Source organism: Nyctibius grandis, chromosome 1 (genome assembly GCF_013368605.1).
Source record: "Nyctibius grandis isolate bNycGra1 chromosome 1, bNycGra1.pri, whole genome shotgun sequence".
In the NCBI taxonomy this organism is placed as follows: Eukaryota; Metazoa; Chordata; class Aves; order Nyctibiiformes; family Nyctibiidae; genus Nyctibius; species Nyctibius grandis.
The window spans coordinates 13,136,915-13,160,620 of NC_090658.1; the positions used below are offsets into that span (position 1 = coordinate 13,136,915).

General features: G+C 63.6%; 3 protein-coding genes across 9 annotated transcripts in view; 2 read left to right on the plus strand and 1 right to left on the minus strand.

Annotated features, from left to right (window-relative positions):
* Window positions 1–9: 9 nt before the first annotated feature.
* On the plus strand, window positions 10–1,638 carry MRPL2 (mitochondrial ribosomal protein L2). Its single transcript, XM_068406139.1, has 6 exons — window positions 10–267; window positions 348–489; window positions 579–694; window positions 778–888; window positions 1,232–1,305; window positions 1,395–1,638. Exons 1-6 carry the CDS (start codon window positions 12–14, stop codon window positions 1,605–1,607), a joined length of 912 nt encoding a protein of 303 aa, XP_068262240.1. The 5' UTR covers window positions 10–11; the 3' UTR covers window positions 1,608–1,638.
* A 679-nt stretch (window positions 1,639–2,317) lies between these two features.
* On the plus strand, window positions 2,318–18,752 carry LOC137666095 (cullin-9-like). 4 transcript variants are annotated; one of them, XM_068405747.1, is made up of 30 exons: window positions 2,318–2,344; window positions 3,209–3,817; window positions 6,381–6,535; window positions 6,879–7,394; window positions 7,535–7,670; window positions 8,114–8,307; window positions 8,806–9,190; window positions 9,408–9,609; window positions 9,911–10,118; window positions 10,224–10,417; window positions 10,561–10,754; window positions 10,896–11,127; window positions 11,488–11,593; window positions 11,905–12,132; window positions 12,298–12,388; window positions 12,473–12,644; window positions 12,841–12,946; window positions 13,345–13,440; window positions 13,529–13,704; window positions 14,212–14,345; window positions 14,425–14,601; window positions 14,887–15,002; window positions 15,496–15,678; window positions 16,037–16,185; window positions 16,534–16,744; window positions 16,841–17,006; window positions 17,158–17,303; window positions 17,483–17,600; window positions 18,084–18,286; window positions 18,367–18,752. In XM_068405747.1, exons 2-30 carry the CDS (start codon window positions 3,223–3,225, stop codon window positions 18,649–18,651), a joined length of 5,874 nt encoding a protein of 1,957 aa, XP_068261848.1. In that variant the 5' UTR covers window positions 2,318–2,344; window positions 3,209–3,222; the 3' UTR covers window positions 18,652–18,752. The 4 variants fall into 4 exon arrangements, with proteins under 4 accessions (XP_068261848.1, XP_068261934.1, XP_068262021.1 ...); XM_068405833.1 differs by lacking the exon at window positions 14,887–15,002 and having other exon boundaries at window positions 16,694–16,744; XM_068405920.1 differs by lacking the exons at window positions 17,158–17,303; window positions 17,483–17,600; window positions 18,084–18,286; window positions 18,367–18,752 and having other exon boundaries at window positions 16,694–16,744; window positions 16,841–16,978.
* A 254-nt stretch (window positions 18,753–19,006) lies between these two features.
* Window positions 19,007–23,706, minus strand: part of LOC137662988 (phosphofurin acidic cluster sorting protein 1-like) — a 71,160-nt gene continuing 66,460 nt past the window's right edge. For 3 of the 4 annotated variants that reach the window (XM_068399812.1, XM_068399806.1, XM_068399798.1), the window contains 9 exons: window positions 22,685–22,791; window positions 22,021–22,379; window positions 21,831–21,933; window positions 21,036–21,078; window positions 20,908–20,950; window positions 20,664–20,805; window positions 20,248–20,471; window positions 19,932–20,045; window positions 19,007–19,833 (listed from right to left, as the gene is read on the minus strand). In XM_068399812.1, the coding sequence (XP_068255913.1) occupies window positions 19,718–19,833; window positions 19,932–20,045; window positions 20,248–20,471; window positions 20,664–20,805; window positions 20,908–20,950; window positions 21,036–21,078; window positions 21,831–21,933; window positions 22,021–22,379; window positions 22,685–22,791 (1,251 nt within the window). In that variant the 3' untranslated portion in view covers window positions 19,007–19,717. The remainder of the gene's footprint in view (window positions 19,834–19,931; window positions 20,046–20,247; window positions 20,472–20,663; window positions 20,806–20,907; window positions 20,951–21,035; window positions 21,079–21,830; window positions 21,934–22,020; window positions 22,380–22,684; window positions 22,792–23,706) is intronic. The other variant, XM_068399820.1, reaches the window with a different exon arrangement.

The window sequence follows — 23,706 nt, forward strand, 5'->3', positions numbered from 1 at the left end:
CGGCGGCGGGGATGGCGGCGGGCTTGTGCCGCGCCTTCGGGGCGCTCCGGCTGGCGGCCGCGCTGTGCCGCGCCCGGCTCCCCGCCCTGCCTCGCGCCCCACCGCCCGGCCCCCCGCCCTGCCTACCGGGGGTCGCGCTGGGGGTTGCACGCCGCGGGCTGAGCGGCTCGGCGCCGCGCTGCACCACCGATCCCCTGTGGAAGTGCCGGGTCAAGTACACGGTGCGGCCCGTGGGCATGAAGAAGACGGGAGGGCGTGACCACACAGGTGGGCGGGCGGGCGGGCGGGTGACAGGGGGCGGGCAGGGCCGGTGCAGGCCTGCCTGCAGCCCGTTCCCTGTCCCACAGGCCGCATCCGCGTGAGGGGGATCGGCGGGGGACACAAGCGGCGATACCGCATGATCGACTTCCAGCGGCTGCGCTACGAGGAGGGGGCTCCTCCGCAGCCCTTCACCGAGAAGGTCATCAACATCCGATACGACCCTTGCAGGCAAGTGCGAGGCACGGGCTCAGCCCTGGGCCTGGGCGGTTGCGCCTGCAATGAGCCCCCCCCCCGCCCACCGTGGGTTCCCCGTGCAGGTCGGCTGACATCGCCCTGGTAGCCGGCGGCAACCGAAAGCGCTGGATCGTTGCCACGGAGAACATGCAGCCGGGGGACATCATCAAGAACTCGTCTCACATCGGCAGGATGGCAGGTGTCTGCCAGGGGTGGCCGCACTGGCCCTGACGGGGGCTCGTCGACTGCTCCCTGCCCAGCTTATCAGGTTCTGTCTTCCAGTGTCAGCCAACGAAGGGGACGCTTACCCGCTGGGAGCCCTGCCTGTCGGCACGCTGATCTGCAACCTGGAGAGCCACCCTGGGAAGGGTGCGCAGTACATCCGGGCGGCTGGTGCGTCTCTGGGCAGGGGACCCACCATTTGTAGCTGGGTTTGGCTTAGCACAGACAGAGAGGAGAGTAGGGAGGCATTGCTCTGGGTGGCCAGAGATAGGGAGTGCTGTCCTCTCTTCTCCCCATGTTAGGGTGCAAAACAGCCCTCCAGAGAGGCGGGGGCAGCTCTGGCCTGTCGCTTTCTGGTGATGCCTTGAGGTCCTGTCTTCAGGAAGAAGTGCTGCATGAAGGGCAATGGCGGGGGCTTTGGGGAGTTCCCAGCATGGGGATTTGCTTGCCACAGGGTGGGATAGTTTGTCCAGCTGCTCAGGGCAGCTGCCTCCTCTCTTCTTGCCTGCTGCAGGGACTTGTGGGGTGCTGCTGAGGAAAGTGAATGGGACGGCCATCGTGCAGCTGCCCTCCAAGAGGCATATGCAGGTAGAGGAGCCATGCTGTCCCTGACCTGACTGCTTGGGTATGCAGCCATGTGTCCTGAGGGAGGGCTGCAGCTCTTCTCTGTCCCCTAGGTGCTGGAGACCTGTGTGGCCACGGTGGGCCGTGTATCCAATGTTGACCACAACAAGCGGGTGATCGGGAAGGCGGGCCGGAACCGCTGGCTGGGCAAGCGCCCGCACACGGGCTTGTGGCATCGCAAGGGTGGCTGGGCTGGGCGCAAGATCAAGCCTCTCCCGCCCATGAAGAGCTACGTAAACCTGCCACGGGTCACAGCACAGGAGTGATGCTGGGGGCAATAAAGTACTCTCCACACCATTGCTGTTGCATTACTGCTGTCTTTTCTGCATGGAGCCTTAGGGGTGCTTTCCCCACAGGACACGTTCGGCTGCGTTCAGCCCTTGGCGGGGGTTGGGCTGCCAGGAGAGATGAGTGGGGGGCTGTGGGCTGCTTTGGCTTGAGCTTGGGCTGGGTGGGGGTCTTCGTGGTGTCAGAGTTCTGCACAGTCATGCCAGAACGGCCAGGCTCTTCCCCCGCCCTCAGCTTGCAGAGCAGTGAGGGCAGGTGGGCAGCCTTGTGGTAAGGCAGGAAGGTCACTGCCAGCCAGGGCGACCTGCTGTGCAGCTGGGGAGCACAGACCTGGACACAGACACAGACCCAGCGCCGGTACTGCCCTCTCTGCTCCCCAGCCGCCCCTTCTGCCACCGGCCGCGGCTGCCCCCTTCCCTCGCTGCCTTCCCCGTCCCGCACTGCCACAGCCCGCTGTCCCCCCGAGTGCCGTACTGCACCACCCAAGTGCCCCACATGGACCCCAGCCCCATGCAGGACCTGCTACCCCCGGGCCTGAACTATCCCCGCTCCACGCCGTCCCGGGCCGCCCGGTACCGCCTCGTCCCGCCCCGGCGCAGCCAGCCGGGGCCGGGCCGCCTGCGGGCAAAGCTTGGCCCCGCCCCTCTCCCGTCTGGGCGGGCCACCGCGCATGCGCGCTCGCCAACTCGGAAGCGGCGTGGGAGCGGTGGTGGAGGTAACGCGGCGCGACCCGGCCCGGCCCCACGATGGAGGGGGACGGGCCTGGCCAGGCCTGGCGAGCGCCTTGAGCGGAGCTGTCCTGTCCTGGGGCGGCTCCGGGCCTTTCCTTTTTGGGGAGCCCTGCGGGAGGCCTCGATACCGGAGCCCCGAGATGAGGCAGCACGGCCCGCCGGGAGGGACTGCTGTGGCGGCCGGGCAGGGCCGGGCCGGGCCAGGCGCTTCTCGTTGCCCTGGGAACTCTCGCTTGGCCCACGCTTAGAAGGAGCTTTATTCCTGCTGCCGGCGGGACGTGCCCACGCACGCCACTCCCCGGTAATCGCGTGTCGTGCCACCCGCCTTTAGCGTGCGCGCCCCAGGGGCCGGGGTGGCCAGGGCGCGGGCCTGCTGCTGGACGGTGCTTCCAGCCCCGGTTGGGTGATGTGCAGCGGAGCCCTCCAGCTCAGGCTTGCGCTGGCTCTCAGGTCCAACGTGCACGCTCCACCTGGCTTAGGGAGCTCTGTCAGCACACAGCTGGGTTTTGGAGCCGAGTTCCCCTGGAAAAGCTGCCCTCTGGGGAAACTGCTGTCCGCGTTCCTGCAGTGTCCACAGACCGTTTGACAGTCCAGATCACTATGTCCTGCCCTGTTATCCTGTTGGTGTATGTATGCTGTTTTCCAAGCTATATCTCATACTTCAGTAGTACTGTGTCTCAGGCTTACAGCACTGACTTTGAGTACAGCCAGTACAAAAGCACGTTTTATTTCTGTTACACTGCAATGTTACAAGCACTGTGACTCACAGGATTATAGATTTCTAGCCATAACAAAGCCTGTGCCTCAGCCGCCTCTCCCCAGCTCATGCTTCCCCTCTGTCTCTGCAGGGACATTTTCTGTCATGGTGAACAAGAGGCATAATGACAACCTGCTTGTGCACCTGGGACCCAAACTGCAGGCCTACCCAGAGGAGCTGCTCCGGCAGCGGCAAGGCCACGATGGCCAGCCTGAGTACCTGATCCAGTGGAGTGTCGTCAGCTTGGAAGAGAAAGCAGTGGGAGGTAGCAGTGGCTCCTCGGCAGAGACCAAGCTGGAGAACATCTCGATGTGGATGTCTGCAGAAGAGGTCTGTGCCAGCTGCCCGGCGCTGCTGGGCAAGAGGAAGCTGGAAGGGCAGTGGGTGAAGGAGGAGAAGGCAGCCAGCCCATTGGCTGCGGATGTTGCGCTGGATGAAGCCTCGCTGCTGGAGATGAAAGCTGATGTCAGGAGCCTGGTGCAGCGAGCTGTCTGGCAGCTGGCTGAGCCCGGGGCCCCCGAGTCCTCCATCCTCAACACCATCCACGTGCTGAGCGCGTACGCCAGCATTGGCTCGCTGGCAGGTGCCTTCAAGGAGACGGGAGCCCTTGACTTGCTGATGAAGATGCTGTGCCACAGGGAGAAGCAAATCCGTTTCAGTGCCGGCAAGATGCTGAGGGCCCTGGCTTCACATGATGCAGGTGGGGGCTGCTACTGCTCAGTGCCACTGAGGAGGTGCTGCTGGGGGGTGCCGGTCCTGTTGTAGGTGTGGGGTGCCTGGGAAGCAGTGTGTCTCGGGGCTTGTTGGCAAAAGGGGAAGAATCAGACTGGAGGTCCCAAGTGGCTCCTCGGTCGTAGTTGTCTGGGGTGCTCTAAGACATGGGAACTCTTTCCCCTGATGGGTTCCTGAGCTGGGATCGTGATTAACTGTTAGGAGTGTTAAGGGATGTTAGGGGTGGCTGTCTCCTCCAGCATGCCCAGCACCTCTCCTGCCCTGCCACTGGAGCCCAGCCAGGGGATCCGGGTTCCCTCAGGCTGACGAGTGCAGCTGCTGCTTTCCTGTTTGCCGGTTCAACAAGTAGCAAAGCTGAGCACCCATCCCAGAGGCACACGGACACACAGAGACACTGACGCAGCTGGCCACAGACAAGGCTCTGCCTTCTACAGCACGTACATATGGGACTCACATAAACACACAGACAGCCAAGTCCCCTCCTCCTCTTCGGCTGGCAGAGCCAGAAGGTCACTCGTGCCAGCATGCACAGCACTCTCCAGGTTCATAAGCACACACACATTCACAGATCCCTTGAGTACCAGCACGGCTCCTCTGTCTGCCCAGCACCCCTGCCTGGATCTGAGCCCCCCCTACCCACCTCAAGGGTCCCCCTGCTTGCCAACTAGTTGAGCTTGATGCTCACTAGCAAACACGTAGCACTCAGACACTTGTCCCTCACACAGTCCACATTCACAAGTCCCTTTGGGCTCCTAGCACAGACCACCACCCGCCTCATACCCCAGCCTGGACTCAGGACCTCCTACTTGCCAGCTAGTCCAGCATGAAGTTTTGCTAATGAGTTATACACACACCCCCACACACAGCAGGACTGAGGAAGATACAGATGCCGCCCCTTGCCCCGCCCAGCACCAGGCACTGCAGTCCTGCTTCAGCTGCTGATGCTGAGCTCCTCACTTGTCTCCCTCCCAGTAGCTGTATTTTGAGACACACACCCTTCCCTCCCCAGCAGCTGATGGCCAAGGACTCCACCCACTCCAGTCATTAGCACTGAGACCCTCACAATCAATCCAGTAGCTGGCACCACAGGCCAGGGGCACCTACACCCCTGGTCTGACTCCAGTAGCTGGCACCCAGTCCACTCTGTGCCACTCTCCCCAATAGCTGGTACTCCAGGCTTGAAGTCTGTGGGACCTCCCCCAGATCCAGAGAGCGATGGCCCCTCCAACTGCTGATGCCAGGACCCTTGCTCACTCCAGCCGCTGACACTACAGGCTGCAGGGTTCCCACACCCCCAGTCAAGCTCCGTTTGCTGGCACCAAATTCCACTCATGCACATGCAGGTCTCACCGGTAGCCAGCACTCAGTCCTTGCAGCAGACACACACATGAGGCAGAGAGATAGTTAGATCTAAGATTTAATAAGAAGATGTAGGAAAGCAGGACAAACTGCAGCAATCAGGCACAGGCCTCAGTGAGACAAGTGCGCTGACTGGCCGTAGTTTACACAGGACTGCCCCTTTTATACCCCTTTCTGTGCACCCCGCTCTGTGTTCCTTGCCATGCACATCGCCCGATCTGTTGGCATGGTTCCACCGAGCCCCCTCCAACACCCACGACCCTTAGGGTTACATCCTTATCGGTTGCAAAGTCCTAGTTTGCCTGCAGTTTCTTCATAGCCTGTCAATTAGTGCAGCTGATGGGGTTTGTTTCTGGTTTTTGTCTTTGTTAATGGTAATTGGTTGGGTTTTATATCTCTGTGTGTTTGTCTCCCTCCCTTTCCTTATCATCCCAATTTTACAAGGGCCTTAGTCAGATGATCTTACTGAAAAATAAGCATTCTCACACTCCAGGTGTCCTTACCAATTAGTGTGACTGACCAGATTTGTTTCTCCTCACTGCCTCCATTAGCATTTGTCAGTGAGGTTTGTGATTCTTTATCTTCTTGTTTATGGCTTCCTTCTTGCTATCCCTTTTTGCAGTCCTTGACCGGATACACTTAAAGGAGCAGACAGTCTCCTGCAACATACCCTTACAATGAAGACTTGTGCCAAGGGGCTTGGCAGAGCCCTGGTGGGTAGAGGCCTGGTCCTCACCCAGTCCTCTCATTTGAGAGGAGCTGCCATGGCTCAGAAGTGCCTGGCGAGGCTTGGGTGTCCCTGGAAAGTTGCTAGTGGTGGTGTGTCCCACAAGAGATATGGCTTTTCCTGACCTAGTGCCTGAGGTCCTGTGGCTCTCCAGTGGGGCAGATGGGGGGCTGATTCAGGTTAAAACTTAACTTTTTCTTCCCTGGAGCCCTGTTCTGGAGTCAGTTATTTGGGGTTGCTTCTTTGGGGGAATCTTGCAGCTTTAGGGGTGGAAAAAGTGCCATGTGGAGCAAAATGTTACCAATCCAGATTAAAGGACAGAACAGTTCTAGGTTCTAGGTTACACTGAGCAGCAAAGCTGGTCCTTGCCTGCAAGGCTGTCTTGCACAGGGAGGGTGGGGTGAGGGTTGTCTTTAGGGGACCTGAAGGGTTTCTGTTGTTGCAGGGAGCTGGGCCTATGTCCTGCTGTCCCTGAGCCAGCAGGATGGCATTGAGCAGCACATGGACTTTGACAGCCGCTACACCTTGCTGGAGCTGTTTGCTGAGACAACATCCTCTGAAGAGCACTGCATGTCCTTGGAGGGGATTCACCTTCCCCAGGTAGTGACAGGCCCTGCCAGCCCTGGGCCCGTGGGCTTTAGGGATCAGGAGGGGTGAGAGTGGGGAGCCAGAGCTGGTCTCCTTGTTTGGGACAGGAGGATAGTCAGCAGTGGGCAGCTGAGCAGGACTGGATATTGGGAGAGCTGGCACAGGATCTGGGCCTGGCTTGAGGCTGGGGGCTGGTGGAGAGGCACCTGGAGAGCCTTGTCTCTGAGCAGGGAGATGAGGGTGCACTGAGAGGTCTCTGCCACTGCCCACTGGTCCAGCGCTCTCATGATAGCCTCACTGTGGAAGGGCTGGAGGCGCTCTGCAGGCTAGAGTCTGACAGCCGTGCTTATTGCAGATCCCCGGGAAGCTGCTGTTTGTCCTGGTGAAGCGCTACCTGTGTGTCACTTCTCTCATGGACAAGCTCAGCAGTGGCGTGGAGCAGGGAGGGGAGCAGCAAGAGTGCGCTGTGCCCAGCCTTCTCACTGAGAGGAGCCCTGTGAAGCAGGAGTTTGAGTTCAGCATGGCTATGGCAAACCTCATCTTGGAGCTGGTGCATGTGATGGGCTGGGACCACAGCCATAAGCCAGAGCTGCTGCCCCAACACGAGCTGCGGCCTCGCACTGCTTGCTCCATCTTCCAGCACAGGGCTGCATCCTGTGCCGCTGCTCACGCAGCCTTCGCTCCCCCACCAAAAGAGCCCAGCATCTTCAAGACACGCTCAGCCTTCCCGAGCCGCAGCAGCTACGTGGAGTATGTGCAGGCAAACCTGGTGCACGGCATGCGTGTGCGCATGCTGGAGGACTATGAGCAAGTCAGCGCTGGTGACGAGGGTGACTTCCGCCAAAGCAATGACGGCATGCCGCCAGTGCAGGTATCCCCTGTGGGAAGGCAGGGGCTGCCGAGGGGCCTGTCTGCCTTGTTGTGCTGTAGGAAGCACGCAGCCTTGCGTGGGAGCAGTGGGGCTGGGCTCGCCTTCTCTCAGCTGGGTGTGCATCGGGCTCTCCTCCTCAGGTGTACTGGCAAGCCCTGGGCTGTACGTACTGGGTTCCCTGGCACATGGTGGAGATGATTGGCCCTTCGGGGCAAGAGGAACATGAGGGCCAGGAGAAGGTGTCCACCCTGACACACAACCACAAACTGGCAGCAGGTGAGCAGCCTGTCAGCTGGGCCTGCAGCTTCTCTCCTGAGCCCTTCTGCAGCTCCACGCTGGCCCTGTGGATTCTGCTGGTGCTGGGTGTTCGAGTGCATTGCCCTGGCTGGTCCAGGCACTGTGGGAACAGGTTGGGGGAGCAGTGAGCTAGAGGTGCCCATTTTGAGCATCTGCTTTTTCTGTTCTACAGCCCAAAGAGGTTCAAGTGAAGATAGTAATCCCCATCCCTACAGCTTCTAGGGTCTCCTCCCAGTGTGTTCCCCCCTCTCTCGCTGCCCTCTCGTCACCTCCCTTTCCCACAGCAGGTTGTGGGACAGCAGGGACCTCTTCTGCCCAGACAGTCTGCATGAACTCTTTCCCTGGGGAACGTGGGGTGTGCAGCAGAGAATGGGGGAATTGGTAGAGCTGACAGTGCCCTTCCTGGCTCTGCTCTCATGCAGTTGCGCAGCCCGTATTCTCCTGCAAGCCCTTTGGGGGGCTGTACTCCCTGCCTTACCTGGGGGAGCAGCAGACAGAAGCTGCAGAGGCCCTGAGCCATGCCGAGTGGTGGGAGTTGCTCTTCTTCGTGAAGAAGCTGGAAGCACAGGAGCAGAAGGAGATCTCCTGTCTCATCCAGCAGGACCAGGGAGAGCAGGTATGGGCCAGAGCCTGCAGTAAGGAAACAGGAGGGAGGGAGTGAGGGAGAATGTTAGGGAAGGGACTGGGCCCAGAGGAGGAGCCGGCAAGCATGAGCTGTGCAGGGACAGCCCGAACGGGACAGAAATGGGACTGAAATGGGAGGGTGAGTTGGGGATGGCAAAAGCGTGGGGAGCTGGGCACAGCAAAGGGGTGAGGGGAGGTGAGAGGAAATGCAGTCTGCCATGGCTCGGGAAGAGTGACTGTGCAGTGAGGTTTGGGTAGGCGAGGCAAACCCATGGGGTGATTGTGCAGGTTGCGATTGGGTGGTGAGTGCAGGTGGGAGGTCTGGGCTGGTGGTAGTTGGGTTGGGGAGAGCCAGGGGAGGGTGGAATTTGGGGAATGGCCGTGGGGGTCTCCAGCAGTGCAGCCTTTCTGTCTGTTCTGGCACTGGAGTCATAAGGGGTGTGGGATCTGTGGCAAGTCTGTGAGGGTTAAGTTGCTGCCATGTGTCCAGCTGTCAGAGGTGGATGAAGAAGCCCTGATCCAGCTGTCGATACCTGCGGAGCTGGCGCAGAAGGTGCTGCAGGTCTTGGAGAAGCGGTGCCAGGGCAGCACTCAGCGTGACCTGCGCGGCTCCCACATCTATGCCAAATACTTCCTCAGTAGAGGGGCTGAGCAGGATGGCGGGGGGAGTACCACAGCATCCTCAGAGGGTGCCAGCTGCAGGAGCACTGGACCTGAAGCCACGACGGCTGAGGCATCGAAGGAAGACCTTTGTGCAGCCACAGTGCCGCCCCGAGCCCCCGCTGCAGTGGCGAAGTCAGATTCGCAGCTGTTCAGTGAGCTCCTTGAGAGGGAAGGGCTGTTCCTCCCACAGGTGACAGAGGAGCAGATGAAAGGTAATCACGCGCTGGGGCACACACACGGAGCTGGAGGTGGCTCTGTTGCCTCGATGGAGGAAGGCTCTGGGCTGGGCATGGGAGGCGAGGCACCCAGAGGTTGCCTGAGGAGGGGGCGGCCTGCAGGTGCTGGGTCTGTGGGTGCACGGCACCCCGGGAGTTGCTGGGGGTGTTATTGCTAACCCTGATGCCTGTGTCCACGCCTCCCTCCCGCCAGTGTTGGGCAGCTCCAAGTGGGTGAGTGAGAGGGGCTCACTGGCCAAGATTGCAGCCGTGGTGGACGTGATCCAGAGCAGCAACTCAGAGGTGGGGCTGCGCTTAGCCGGGCTCAAGCACATCGTGAAGATCCTGGAGGAGCAGCCTGAGCCGGAGCAACAAGTTGGCAAAGCCCAGGGTGGGCTGGGGCCCAGGAGCGTTGGGTGAGCCCTGGGGTGCTGCGCACCGTTCCTGCTGGCTGGGGAGGGCCGTGTCGGCAGGGTGGGGAACAGTACCGGAGATGGGAGTGGGAGATGGCAGTGGAAGTGTGAAGGCCGGTAGGTCCCTGTGTGCTCAGCCAGAAGAGAGGTGGATCTTGTGTCACTTTGTCCCAGGCAGTCTCATTCCATACCCAGCTGCAGCAGAACCACGTGGGCAGGGAGAAAGTGCCTGTTAGGGCCTGGGGTGCCAATGTGCCAGCGGCAGTGCCAGGAGGCTCCTCCTGAGGCGTCCTTTCCCATGCAGGGAGAAGCTGGTGAAGGTGGCAGTGGAGCTGCTGAGCACGGAGGTGGCAGAGAAGGCCGTGGTGCTGGTGACGCTGCGGCTGCTGGCCGTGCTCATGGCACAGTACGACTGGCGCGTGCCCTTTGCCACAGAGGGCGGTGTGCGGGCTGTGCTGGCCTGCATGCAGCAGCACGCCTCCTCCGCCCTGGTGCAGCAGGCTGGCCTGGTGGTGAGCGTGGCAGAGGGGATGCTGTGAGTGGGCGGGCCAGGGTGCAGGCTCGCCCAGGTGTGGCGGGGATGCCCGCTGCCCTCCTGACTGCTGTTGACCTTGCAGGCCCTGAAGGTGCTGGTGGGAGCTGCGGCTGGCGAGCCAGGAGGTGCCAGTGGGAAGCCCTTGCCCCTGAACCACGCCGACGCGCAGATGATGCGGGAGATCTTTGCCAGCATCGGCTCTGCCTCCAGCGAGGGCTCGGCCAGCCTGCTGAGCGCCATCCCTGCTGCCATGAGCACCATGCAGAGGGTCCCAGGGTAGGGGCAGAGTGAGGGCAGCGGCCGGGGGTGGGGGGACCCTCTCTGTGGGGAGAGCAGGCAAGGCAGGCAGGTGGCTTGTGGGTGCAGGGGAGGCTCCGTGCTTGGGGGAGGAAGGCGCCTGCATCGCTGTGTCGCTGCAGGGGCTCCTCAGGCGTGCAGAACGGCTTGCTGGTGGTGAACATGCTGATCGACGGGCACCGGGGCCTGGCGGAGCAGCTGGCAAGCTGCGATCTCCCTGCCGTGCTGCAGAGCTGCTGGGACGGGCAGAGCCCTGGCTGCCCTCATGCCATGCTGGCCCTCAGTGTGATCAACCGCCTCGTCCCGGAGACGGCAGGTAGCGCGCTGCCCGCACCCCTGCCGTGCCACAGCCCCGCAGGTGCAGCGGGCAGGGCTGCCTTGTTGCTGGGGCAGAGCACCCGGCCAGTGCCTCTGCAGCGAGTGCCTGGGCTGGGCCCACGTGTCCTTGTCGTGGCAGGCAGAGGGGCCCCGCTGGACATGAGGGACGTGCGGGTGCTTCTGGATGGCCTGGGGGATGGCGTCTTGTCCAAGGATGTGGTGGTGGCCCTGGAGCGGCAGCTCTGCGGGGAAGGCCCCGTCCCCTGTGGTGAGGCGGCCCAGCTGCTGCAGGACCGCAGGTGCTTCAGGCTGCTGCTGCGCAGCCTTGAGCTGCTGGGGGCAGAGAAGGCCGTGAGCCTGAGCATCCTCAGGTGGGTCCAGGGGGATCTGGTGGGGGTCTGGGGCTGCCTCAGCAGGTGTGTGAGTGCTGGTGGTGGTGTTGGGGGCACAGGGCATGTGTTTGTGGGTGCTGGTGGGGCTGTTCTTCTTCAGCAGGGGCAGGGGCAGGGGCACCCTGGCACGTGTCCTGGGGCACAGGGCCATGTGGGGACAGCAGCACGTGGCTGGGTGCTGGTGGGTACGCGCGGGGGCAGCGCAGCACGTGGCTGGGTGCTGGTGGGGTGTCTGAGGTGCCTGGGGTGCCGGCCTTGCTGGCGGGGCAGGGAAGCAGGGCTGCCTCTGGCCCTGCTGTCTGTGTGCCCCGGCCTGAGTGGGCCCCCTCCGTCACTCAGGATCCTGCAGAAGTTCCTGGACGGTTACGAGGAGGATGTGCTGCCCTGGCACGAGTGCGTGGAGCCGTGTTTGTCCTCCCTGAGCGCCCACAGCAGGGACCGGGAGGTGAGGGGGCCCCGGGACTGCTGGCAGGCGGGGGCGGCTTTGCTGGCTGTGCCGTGCGTCGGCCGCGCCTGGCATTGGTGGAGCCGGGTCCCCGCCTGCAGCAGCCCGGCCTTGTTTTGGCCAAGGTGCTGGGAGAGACGGGGAGCGGCCATCCCACCCATGGCTGCGTGCCCGGCGCCGTGCCTGGCCAGGCTCTCGCGGGCGCTGCTGTGGTGTTGGGGTGGAGGGGCTTGAGCCCTGCAGCCCCCCGGTGCTGGGGCCTGGGGGGCTCCCGGCACCGGCCCGGCTGCTCACAGCTGCCTGCTCAGCAGGTGGTGCAGGAGGTCGTTGGCTTCCTGCATGGCCTGGCCACCGCCAGCAAGGACTGCGCGGTGGTGATGTGCAGTGCGGGCGCCCGTGAGGCTCTGTCCAAAGCCCTGGACAAGCACAGCATGGTCCCGTCGCTGGCGCCAGCCCTGCTCAACCTGGTGACTGAGTGTGAGAAGTTCGCCAGCCTCTGCAAGAAGCTGACGACCAGCATCTTGGCTGGCTGCATCCAGGTGGGCCTGGGGAGGCCCAGCTGCGCTGGGGCTCTGGCTCTTGGGGCCGTCCAGCTGTCCCCAGCACCAAGGGGCGGCCTTGTGCTCTCTGCCTGCTGCAGCCCTGCGGTGGGTGAGGGGAGGAGGACACAGGGTCCCCAGTAAGAGCCTTGCCCTATCCCGTAGCTGGTCCTGGAGCAGATTGAGGAGCACCGCCGGAGCCAGCAGCCCATCAGCATCCCCTTCTTTGACATCTTTCTGTACAACCTGTGCCGAGGTGATTGTGGGGAGCAGGAGCTGGAGCCCCATGGCTGGCGTGTGCTGGCCTGGCGGCTGGAGGCTCCGTGTGCTCTCCCCACAGGCTCCAGCGTGGAGATGAAGGAGGACAAGTGTTGGGAGAAGGTCCAGGTGTCCTCCAACCCCCACCGGGCCAGCAAGCTCACGGACAGGAACCCCAAGACCTACTGGGAGTCGAATGGCAGCACTGGCTCCCACTTCATCACTGTCCACATGCAGTGTGGTGTGGTGGTCAGGTGGGGCTGGGGGGGAGGGCTGGGGGACCTTGGGGCTGGGAGGGCCGGCGGCTGTGCAGGGAGGAGAGGACTTTGGGGATGTGTGCGGTCCCTGTCCTGGGGGTTGCTGGATGTGGGCAGTGGTGCGTGGGGCTGTCAGGGCCCAGGGCAGGGGGGTTGGGGACTGCTGGGGAGCAGCGTGTTTGCTGTGCTGCAGGGAGATGAGCATGCTGGTGGCCAGCGAGGACTCCAGCTATATGCCGGCCCGTGTGGTGGTGCTGGGGGGAGAGAGCCCCGCCAGCATCAGAACCGAGCTCAACGCGGTGAGTCTCGCACGGGCTGCTCAGGCCGTGGGGCCCCGTGGGAGCTGTGGGCTGGTCCTTGCTGAGCTCTGTGAAGGTCTTTCCCTGCTGTTGGGGCCCTGGGAGGTGCCCCAGAGGGAGGTGGGGGTGGCAGGAGTGGTGCTGCGGGAGCCGCCTCCTGGCTGTAGGCTGCGGGTGCTGGAGACTTGGGCACAGGCAGCCCTGCAGCCCAGTGTGCAGCAGGCTGGTGTGCTGGGGCTGTGAGCCACAAGCAGGGCCCTGGTAGGGGTGCCCAGTGTCTGTGTAAGGGCTGCTGGGGGGGACAGAGGCCATGGCTTTAATGGGCGGTGGCCAGGGGAGCATGCGGGGTGGCTGGTGCTCGCTGCCTGGCTTGCTGAGGGCTCGCCGTCTGCCTGCAGGTGACTGTCCTGCCCTCAGACAGCAGAGTGATCCTGCTGGAGAACATGACCCGCTTCTGGCCCATCATCCAGATCCGGGTGAAGCGGTGCCAGCAGGTAGGGGAGCAGGGGGCCGGGCCAGGGAGCTGGCAGTGTGGGGTGTTGGGGTCGTGTCTGAGGAGCTGAGCGTCGCGCTCTTCCGTAGGGTGGCATTGACACACGTGTGCGTGGCATCGAGGTGCTGGGTCCCAAGCCCACTTTCTGGCCCGTCTTCAAGGAGCAGCTGTGCTGGCGGACGTTCCTCTCCTGCACTGCTCGGGCTCATGCCTGGTGCCAGGAGATCTGCCGGGATCGGGGGCGACTGCTGCAGCTCTTCAGCAAGTGAGTTGTCTCCTGGCTGCGCCATTGTGTCCCCGGTGTCCCAGGGCCTTGAGGGACGGTGGTGGCAGGGTGAGGGGACTGCAGGGCAAGGAGAGGAGCAGCTGGGTGTCCCACCTGGGCAGGGAGGGGCCCTCACTCCTCCCTGGCCACCAGCAGTCCCAGAGGGCCAGGGCCACCTTGGGGTCCCCCAGGTTTAAGCTGGGCGCATGGGCAGGGTTAACCCACCAGAGAGGTGCCCCACGGGAGCCAGCGCACCCTGACGTGGCGGAGGTGGCTCAGGCACGGGCAGGGTCTTGTGGCCAGGGGTGCTGCGCAGGCCCCCAGTTTGGTGGGGGCCCTGAGGGCCCCAGGCCCAGCGCGGGCAGGGCCCCAGGGGCAGCGAGAGGCCCTGGTGCTGGGGGCGAGTGGGGCTGCTGAGCTGCGTGCGGCACTTTGCTTCCCTGGGGGGATCCCCCTGGCCGTCGGAGGTGCCCGGCAGCACCACATGCTGCCCAGTCGCTGTTGCAGGCTGAACCGGGCGCTGCAGTACGAGCAGGGCTTCGCCAACCGCTTCCTTCCTGACGACGAGGCGTCCCGGGCCCTGGGCAGGACGTGCTGGGAGGCCCTGGTGAACCCCTTGGTGCAGAGCATCACCAGTCCAGGTACCCTACGCTCTCCCGGGCTTGTCCATGCCGTGCCCGAGGCTGAAGCACCCCACTCTGAGCCTGTTTGGCTTCACAGACCCCCATGGCATCAGCCCTCTGACCTGGCTGCTGAGTGAGTACCTGGACAGCCTGGAGCCGCCCCGCCGTGCCACGAGCCGCAGTGCTGCCTTTGGTTCCTGTGTGCGGCGCCTGACCCAGCTTCTGGCGCACATGGACCCCGGCGGCCCAGAGCCAGAGGAGCCAAGAGCAGCTGGTGAGCGAGGGGCTGCCCTCCTTGGGGCTGGGAGGGCGGCAGTGCAGAAGGCCAGGCTGTGGGGATCCGCTGGGGAGCTCTGGGGAGGGCCGTGTAACACAGGAGGCTCCTGAGCCGGGCAAGGCTTGTGGCAGTGCCTCTGCAGTGGCCGTGCCTCTGCAGTGGCCATGCCTTCCCAGCATCTCCTCTGCCCTGCATCCTCCAGGGAGAGGGGGAGGCTGCTGGCGGTCAGAGCGCAGAGCCTGCCCACAGAGCCGTGCTGAGCCTGGCGTTGTCCCTCGGCAGGTGGGAAGGAGGGGAAGAACAAGGAGGTGCTGGCCAGGGCTGCGAGGGCGGAGGTGGAGAAGTCGAGCAGCCTGTGGGGCATCTTGCAGTGCTGGCGTGGTGTGGTGCAGCAGCAGGTAGAGCTCAGAGGGCCGGCCATGGGGGACAGAGAGGGCGCGTGGGACCCCGCAGCGGGTGGTTACAGGGGGAGCAGGGCCTGGCGGTGCCCTGGGAGTGTGGGGAGGGTGCAGGGCTGTACCTGACCTCTGCGGGGCCTGAAGGAGTGTGGGGCCAGCCCTGCCAGGCTTGCCACCTTGGCAGGGTTCAGGCATGAGCCTGGCCCTGTGCCCAGGCTGGTGCTGCAGGCTGGGAGCCAGGTACGGTGTTGGGCTACTTATTCCCTGCTGGGCTGCAGTCCTGCCCCTGCAGCCCCTGCCCAGCCCTCGGGGCTGCGCTCCCGCCTCGCCACAAGCTCTCGGTAGCCTGTGGCAGCACCAGGGCCTCCAGCTGGCCCCTGGCTGGGACCTGGGTGGTTGGTGTCAGCAGAGCGAGACTGGGGCTGCAGGCGTTTCTGCTGGCCATGGGCGCATCCCACTGCGGGGCTCACCCCTCTCGTGCTGCGTCCCACAGGTGCAGCAGTTCCTGGAGGCGGAAGGGCAGGCGCCGGACCTTGTGGAGCGATACTGCGGGCTGTACCAGCGCCTGCGCGGTGCCACGGAGGAGCTCTTTGGGCAGCGGGCCGCCTTTGTGCTGGCCCTGGGCCAGGGCTTCGCAGGGGCTTTGCTGCAGCTCTCCTTCCCCACCACCCTGCACGTGAGTCGGGGGAGCGTGACACCAGCGCCGGGGTCCAGCCCCACCGGCCCCTGGCACGGGCTCGGAGGCTGCCCTGGCCCACGGCCTCGGGGCGAGCTCTTGGTGGGTGGTGTCCTGGCCGCGCACTGAGCCACGGAGCCCCTGGACGGTGCCCACCTGCGGGTGTGCGGCGCTTGTCACTTGTCATGGCATGGCCCTGGCCCCAGTGCACTCATGTCACAGGCTGGTGCCTGGGCACTGTTGGCCCCTGCCCAAGAGCCCCAGAGTTTCCCAGCTGCTGCCCCCAGGGCTGTTGCCCCAGCCCTGCCCTGCGGCCACCCGGGGAACCCCCTCTGCAGCCAGCTCTGTCCCTCTGCAGGTGAGCGAGCGGTTTGCCCGCTACCTGGATGGGCAGATCCAGGAGCTCCACGGGGCTGCGGGCAGCACAGAGCGACTGCAGCAGATCCTGGAGCCCTTCATCGTCTTCAGTGGCCTGGAGCTCGCCCACACCTTCGAGCACTTCTACCGGTGAGGGGTGCCGTCTCTCACGGGACCAGAGGGCCTGGCGCGGCGTGATGCGGTGTGGTGGGGGAGGCACGGGCGGCACGGGGGCTGTGGCTGAGCCCGGCCCGGTGTGGCAGTGGTGTTCCTGCTCTGCTGCTCCATGCTCTGGTTTGTGGAGGGGAAGGCTGTGAGGGCCCGTGGGCGCTGCCAGTCTGTGGAGGCACATTCCCTGCTGGCGACAGGGAGGGGAGACAGGTGCTGCCGGGCCCGTGCGCCTTGGGGTGAGGCCTGGAGCGGGGCCGTCTGTGTCTCCTGGTGGGTGGCTGATGGCCACAGGGCTCGGGCTGGCCCCTGACCTGGCGGCTGTGGCAGGCACTACCTGGGGGACCGGCTCCTGGCGCAAGGGCCGTCTTGGCTGGAAGGAGCCATCGTGGAGCAGATCGGGCTGTGCTTCCCCAGCCGCTTCCCCCAAGAGATGCTGAGCAACTTGGCTGAGTCAGAGGAGCTCCAGCGGCAGTTTTACCTCTTCCAGCTGCAGGAGCAGGACAAGCGGCTGCTGGAGCTGGACGCGGGCCTGGACGAGGTGAGCTGCTGGTGGATGGGGAGGCTGGGAGCCGCCTGTGTGCCTCGCAGAGGTCCTGGGGCCTGTCCTGAGCCGCCCTCGTGTCCACGTGCGCAGGCGCTGGGGGCGGCCTCGGCGGCAGAGGTGCCGGAGGTGAAGGTGCTGGCCCTGTCCCCACGCTGCTGGCCCGTGTCCCCGTTCTGCTACATGGATGAGCCTGGGAGGTTTTTCTCGGCAGCCCTGAGCTCCCCACTGGATGAGTTCGCCGACTTCTGCAGGCGGAGTGAGTGTTGCAGCGGTGGGTGTGTGGGGGGGTTCTGGCCGGGGCCCGGGCACTCCGCAGCAGCTCAGCCAGAAGTGGCCGGAGTGCCTGGGAGTGCTGGGGATGCCCGCAGGGCTGGCCCCGGCCCTGGCGCTGATGCTGTCCCTGGCAGGCCAGAGCCGGCTGGGCTGGGCATGCACGAAGCCGTGGCAGCTGCAGTGGACGTGGTTGGGCCACGCTGAGCTGCGATTTGGAGACTGCGTCCTCCACGTGTCCACGCTGCAGATGTACATCCTGCTGCGCTTCAACAGCGCCGAGGTAGGAGCTGGGGCCATGGTGGGGTGAGTGCGGCAGCGGGTGCTGGAGCATAGCAGGGCCATGTCCTCCCTTCCAACGGGGTCTCCAGCGGTGGCTGGGGCACAGGCCCCTGCCTTGTTTGGCTGGGCCTGTGGCTGGTGGGTCCTGGCCGGCCATTCCCCTCCCATGCCCTCCTGCAGGAGGTGGCTGTGGAGGCCCTGCTGCAGGCTACGGGGCTCCCTGCTGACCTGGTGCACCATGCGCTGACGCCGCTGACCCACGGCGAGAGCATCCTAGTGCAGAGCTGCACGCCAGGAGGTGAGTGTGGGGCTAGGGCGTGGCTGGGGAGGTGCTGGTCTGAGCCCCAAGCGGGTGCTGGAGTAGGGGTGCACGAGCTTGTAGGGGAAGCGAGTGGGCTGGGCTGAGTCTGTTGGTGCTCAGGGCACAGGTCTTTGTGTCAGGTTGGGGCCTGAGGTAACGTCTCGGGCTGGGGTGGTGTGTGGAGCTGGGCCTTGGGGCTGTGCATGGGGCGTGGGTCAGCATGGGTGGTTGGGTCTCAGCTCGATGTGTGGGCTTGGGGACTGGGGCCAAGGGTTGTGTGTGTGGCTGTTGCTTGGGGCCACATGTTGGGGCAGGGACGGGGCTGCCACCTGTGAAGGCAGCAGCAGGAGGCCCAGGGTTGGGTCCAAGAGCCACACATGTGTCCTGGGGCTCCTTCAGGGCCCAGCTTGGGGGGGCCCTGGGCTTGGCTGACCCTGGACCGGGCCCTTGGGGCTTGGCTGACCCTGGGCCGGGTGCTAGCTCCAGGTGCTCTGCGGCTGAACCGGGCAGCCCTGGCCCATGCCTCTGGCCGCCACCTGAGGCTGCTGCCCCAGCAGAGGTACCTGAGGGCAGAGAGGGCTGAGGTCAGCGCCCTGGAAAGGAAGAGGAACATTCTCTGCTGCCTCATCACCCGTATCCTCAAGGTGGAGAAGCAGCTCCACATTGACAGCCTGGTGTTTCGGGTATGGAGGGCTTGAGGGGCAGAGAGGGGCCGCCTGGGTGCTGTGCCGCACTGCAGTGTGGGGCTCCCTTGCTGCTGTAGGTGATTGATGCCTGTCAGAAGGGTGAGTTGGGGCCAGGGCTGCAGTTCCTGAGCTTCTGCTGCCACAGCGTGGATGTGCTGTCCTGTGTCCTGCACCTGCTGAACCAGGGCTATCTCCGGCGCCAGGAGGGGAGGCCTCATGTCTTGGAATACACCTCTGCTGAAGCCACAACACCCTCTAGCTCCCAGGTCCAGCCCCAGGTTGCCTTCCAGACTGTAGAGATCAAGATGGCAGCAAGCCCAGCCTCTGCCGGAAGGAAACAGACTTTTTCCACTTTCAGGTAGACAAGGACCTGGCTGGGCTGGGAGGACACAGGCTGGCTCCAGTGTGGCTCTTCCTGAGTATTTGTGGGTTTTATTTTAAATAAACAAGCCATGCTCCACCAGTCCCAGTTCGTAGCCCATTGGAGAGCTCAGCTGGCCCCTGGGTGGGAGTGTGGCCTGGTCATACCAGTGGTTGCTGTGCCCAGGCAGCCCTGACAGCTGTGCTTGCAGAAGTGGTGGGAGTAGCTGCCCTCTGCCCACATTTGTTCTCTCCCAGCTGTGCTGGGCCATGTCCTCAGGCATGGAGGGACACACACACACACACACCCCCTGCCATAATGGTACCAGCATTAATTTATTAAAATTAATCCCGAAAAGTAACCGTACAATAAATTTAAAAAAAATAGAATCTTGTAAAAAAAAAAACCCAGGTGCCCCTATGCCACACCTCCAGCTGGCAGCACCATGGGGCAGGGCTGGTCAGGAAGGGATGGGGAGATGAGGGTGACCTCCAGCAGCCTGGGGACAGCCTCGGCAGAGCTATGCCAGCAGAAAAGCTGCTGAGGCTCAGCCCCGCAGGGCAGGGCTGGGCACAGCAGCGCGAGGCTGGCAGCAGGGCTGACGAGGGGCAGTACAGGGTTGGTGGGCCCTGCTCAGCACCTGTCCCCTCCCTGCCCCGAGCGATCCTGCTGGCTCCAGCGCTGGGGCACCCGCTTGGGCCCAGCCCAGCTGAGGCCCCGGCGGGCCAGGGAGCTGGCCGGGCAGGCGTAGCTGGGGAGAGCAGGGCCCAGAGCCCTTTCTGTGTCCCTGCAGCTGGTGCTAACCCTTGTCCCTGGGTGCTGTTGGGGGTCATGGGAGGCAGATGGCGTGGTGCCCTGGCTGGTATTGGAGGGTGCATGGACCCGGTCTCACTGGCCTCACCTTCATGGGTCTTGGCCCACAGGGAGTGGTGCAGGTGTGGTATCTCCCTCTGCAGAGCAGTCAGGGGCTGGGCCGCAGAAGAGACGGGACGAGCGTGTCCGTCTCTCTGCCTCCCAGTCTCCTCCTGCGACCCTCCGCAGCTCCATCCTGGGGCTGCCCCCGCATCTCACACACTCTTTGAGTAGCCGAAGATGCCCACAGGCAGGTACTTGACGTGCGTTGGCCACTGTGCTGCCAGCTGGAAAAACTTCACATCGTTCCACTCCACCCCATCTATGGAGACTGAGAGAGAGGCTGCGGTGAGGCACAGCCCCGCCACAGGCAGCCTGTGCTGCTGAGTCTGACACCTCCAGCCCCGTGGGGCTCGCGCCTCCCCTCACCTCGCAACATCGTGTTCTGGTGCTTGGCTGTGCAGATGAGGCGTGTGATCCCTTCGATGACTTGGCTTTTGGGTTCCAGGTCCTTCTCTTTTGGTTTCTTGCTCAGGAACATCACTGGGGGCCAAGGACAGAAAGGACCAACGTTAGGATGTCCCCGCGTGGCCCTGGGCGGGAGCCCTCACCCCAGGGCTGGCTGCACTGACTGGCCCTGCTGGGCCGGGTCTCAGCCCTGCCCTCCCTGCGGGCTCCCCCCCTGCCCTTTTGCAATGGACTGTGGCCCCACAGCCGGCGACCACCCCAGGGTGGGCTTGGTTACCTTTCTTGTTTTTCTCCTTGGTGACCACAGTCATGGCCATGGTGCTAGGGGGCACCAGCTCCCCTGTGCTGGGGATGCGGCTGACCTGGAGTGAGCGGAAGTTGCTCTTGAGTGTGTTCTTGATACCAATCTCACGCTTCTCGCCCTCCTTCTTCCTGTCCAGCCCCTGTGTCGTCCAGTAGTCCACCTGCAGGCCCATCACCTCCACACCAGGGCTCAGAGACCTGGGCAAGATGGGCAGCACTATGCAGCACACAGGTGGTGTCCTTGCTCCTCTCCTTCCCCACAGCCCTGCTGCAGCCTGCCCTGGGAGCACACTGGCCCAATAACCCCAGGATGTGGCAGCCTGGCCCGTGAGCACCTCAGACCCTCCCACCCCAGCACCCACTGCCCCAGACTGAGCGAAGCCTCCTTACCCAGCACCGGAGAGGCCACTGCTGACGGATGGGGAGGGTGGTGGGGTGCTCACAGTCTCCTTGCCGTAGGAGGCTGCTCCACCAGTGGCTGGTGCTGAGCTCAGCAGGGAGGGGGTGCAGGCTGTGGCATCATCTGAGTCCACTAGGGAGGAAGAGTGTGAGTCAGGGCGGGCTGGAGGACATCAACAAGGGCCTCCCCACAGTGGAGAAGGGAGCCAGGGACTGTGGGCTCTCAGGGACTCACCAGAGGCGCTGAAGGACTGCTCCACCAGGCCCACCTTCACCACCTGCAAGGTCAGACAAGTCAGATGATCCCCAGCTCCAGCAGAGCTGTGCACTGCCCCTCTCCCCCCAGCCCCAAGACACACTCACCCCCACAAAGGGTACAAACTTCTGGCAGGAGTCCTCGTCGGGGCTGCACAAGGAAGAGAGGCTGGTCAGGGTCTGGGTGGGCTGAGCACCGAGTGCCATGTGGCTAGCCTTGTGGCCCAGGGACCCCCAAACTGGCAGGGGTCAATGCTGGCTCACAGCCCCTGGGACGGTCTGCTCTGCCCTCCCACCCATGTGACCCCGTCCCCGACATGGCAGCACAGGGCACACTACACACGGAGGCAAGGAGCTGTCCCCTCCGGTGCTGGGAGAGGGCTTGCATGCGGGAGGGCAGCCCTGCCCCGCTTTGGGGTCACAGCTCCTCTGCACGGCAAGAGGGATGGACGCACATGGGGGGAGGGGGGGGCCAGGCAGCGGCACAGCAAGCACAAGCCAATACCTGATATAAAAATCAAAATACAGACTTCTCTTCCTTGGGTGCCAGAAACCAAGAGAAGGGAGAGGTGAGAGTGCAGCTGGAACACGAGCGTCACCCCCCGGGCAGCACAGTGCCAGCTCGCAGCCCCCAGCCCAGCCCAGCCTGGCAGCCGGTCCCCACTGTTGGGGCTGTCACAGCCCACAGCTGCTTGAAGGGCTGAGCACACCAGGGGGTGGCAGGGGGTGGCACCATGGGCCTCTCACTGTGGAACCCCAGCTCCCCTCAGCACTGCGCTGCTCACCGGCAGAGTAGAGCGCGGGGCCTCGCTCGCTTGTCCCCCGTCTCCCACAGCCCTGTCCCGGGCACAGCCCAGACGGGGGCCGCACAAGGCAGGACAGGCGCCTCAGGGCCATGCTCACCTCTTCTGCTTATATGTCAGCATGGCCTCAGAGATGGGGAGCTGGTGAGAGAGGCTGGCTCCAGCGATGAACTGGGCGACGCGGCCCGCAATGTCCACAGTGTCTGCAGGTGCAAAGAGCAGTGAGGGTCTTGGTGGCAGCTGGGCTCCCCTTCAGGGCACTGCTGGCCCCGGCCTGCCCCCCTCCTCACCTGCGACGGGTGGCTCAGCCCTGCTGAACAGCTCCCGCCACGCTGTGTCCAGGAAGAGAGTGCTGTATTTGTTATCCACCGAGGCCAGGTACTTGGCCAGAGGGTGAGAGCCTGCGGGTGAGAAAGGGTGACATTGGCTCCAGGCGGGGGAACCCAGGCGGTGGGCGAGGACAATCCTGGGGCTGGGCTCGTGGTGGCTCTCACCCAGCGGCACAAGCAGGAAGCGAAGGTAGTTGAGCCAGTCTGGTGTCTTGCTGGCCAGCTGCTCCACGAAGAAACGGAGGACAACGCTCAGGTAGCTCTGGTCTCCCGCCACCACCACCTTCACCGGGGGAGGCATGTGGGAGTTACAGTTACAGCTGCCAACAGGAGAGAAAAGGAGACTGTGAGGGACGCACAGTGGCTCAGCAGGTGGGTCGGGGGGCAGAGGATATGCCCTGCCAGACCAGCAGACCCAGCATCAGAAACCCATTGCTGACAGTTTCCAGCTCGCCGAGTGCTGCCATGGGCACAACCAGCAGCAGGATCCCTCGCCTTCCCCAGGGCCCACACCTGCTCCTAGAGTTGTGTCCACAATCCCAAAGGGTCCTAATGAGCCCTGGGGGAGCCAGAGCCCTTCCCAGCCCTTGTCTGCAGTCACACGCTGAGCCCAAGCTGTACTCACTATCGCTGGATGCGGGAGACGGTGGTGTTGAAGGCTGCCTGGATGTCCGCCACGGAGCAGGTGGATACAACCAACTGCTTGTGCGCCTGGAGCTGCTCACTCACGTACTGCCAATGCAGAGAGCTCAGGTTAAGGCACACTGGGGGGCCATGGCTGTCCTGGCCAGCACCAGCCCATGCCTGTCCTGGCCCCTGTGCCCCCCAGGATAGAGCTGGGGCCCCTGACCCACCCATGCCGTGCGGGGAGGCTGAAACCATCAGGTCACCCCTGGCTGCATGCCCGAGCACCCCCCCCTCCTCCCAGCTCTGCTCCAAGGGGCTGCTTGCCCCAGCCCCCTGCTCTTGCCTTCAAGCACAGCAGTCACCACCCTGCGATGGCAAGGGCAAAACTGTCCCAAGAACCAGGCTGTGCTCCTCAGACAAAGGGTTTGATCCAGGGAGCCTCTAATTTAAATCCTGCCATCCCACAGCAGGGCCCAGATGTAGGCTCAGTCCCCCTCTGATCATTCCTTTCTCTTGCTCTCTCCCACTGTGGCACTCCAAAATCCTTCTGTGCCTCTTCAAGTGTCTGCATGCAGCTGAACAGTGGTAAAACAGGCAGTTGTGCTAGACAAGGGGGCTTAAAAGATGCCATGACAGGGTCTGGGAATGGGCGTTGCTCCTTTTTCCCCATCAGGACAAGGGCTAGAGCAGGAACACACCAAGGATGCACAACTTGGGTCAAGACTCCACTGCCTCTCACTGAGAAGCCCTTTCTTCTGCCACAAACCCTGCCTTGATTTTCTGGCACTGTTTCTGGATGTCAGCTGTAGCTGCAGGATCCCAAAGGGGTCTCACCAGTGCTTTATACAAGTGCTGTTTGCATGTTTGCACACATGTACGTGGCCCTGCTCACCTTCAGCAGTCAACTCCTCCATGCATGGGGGAGGCAGGTGCTCATCAGGGGCTGGGCCCGTCCTCACATGGACACGATGGTGATCAGCATGAAGCAGGAAGGCCTCACATGCCTCCCTGCCCAGAGAC

Bases quoted from the DNA above. Each gene is read 5' to 3' on its own strand.
- LOC137666095 (XM_068405747.1), top strand. From the start codon at position 3,223: ATGGTGAACAAGAGGCATAATGACAACCTGCTTGTGCACCTGGGACCC. The intron at 11,128-11,487 runs GTGGGTCCAGGG...TCCGTCACTCAG, and splicing joins GTGAGCCTGAGCATCCTCAG to GATCCTGCAGAAGTTCCTGG. The intron at 15,679-16,036 runs GTGAGTCGGGGG...GTCCCTCTGCAG, and splicing joins CCTTCCCCACCACCCTGCAC to GTGAGCGAGCGGTTTGCCCG.
- MRPL2 (XM_068406139.1), top strand. From the start codon at position 12: ATGGCGGCGGGCTTGTGCCGCGCCTTCGGGGCGCTCCGGCTGGCGGCC. The intron at 889-1,231 runs GTGCGTCTCTGG...TGCCTGCTGCAG, and splicing joins GCAGTACATCCGGGCGGCTG to GGACTTGTGGGGTGCTGCTG. The intron at 1,306-1,394 runs GTAGAGGAGCCA...TCTGTCCCCTAG, and splicing joins CCTCCAAGAGGCATATGCAG to GTGCTGGAGACCTGTGTGGC.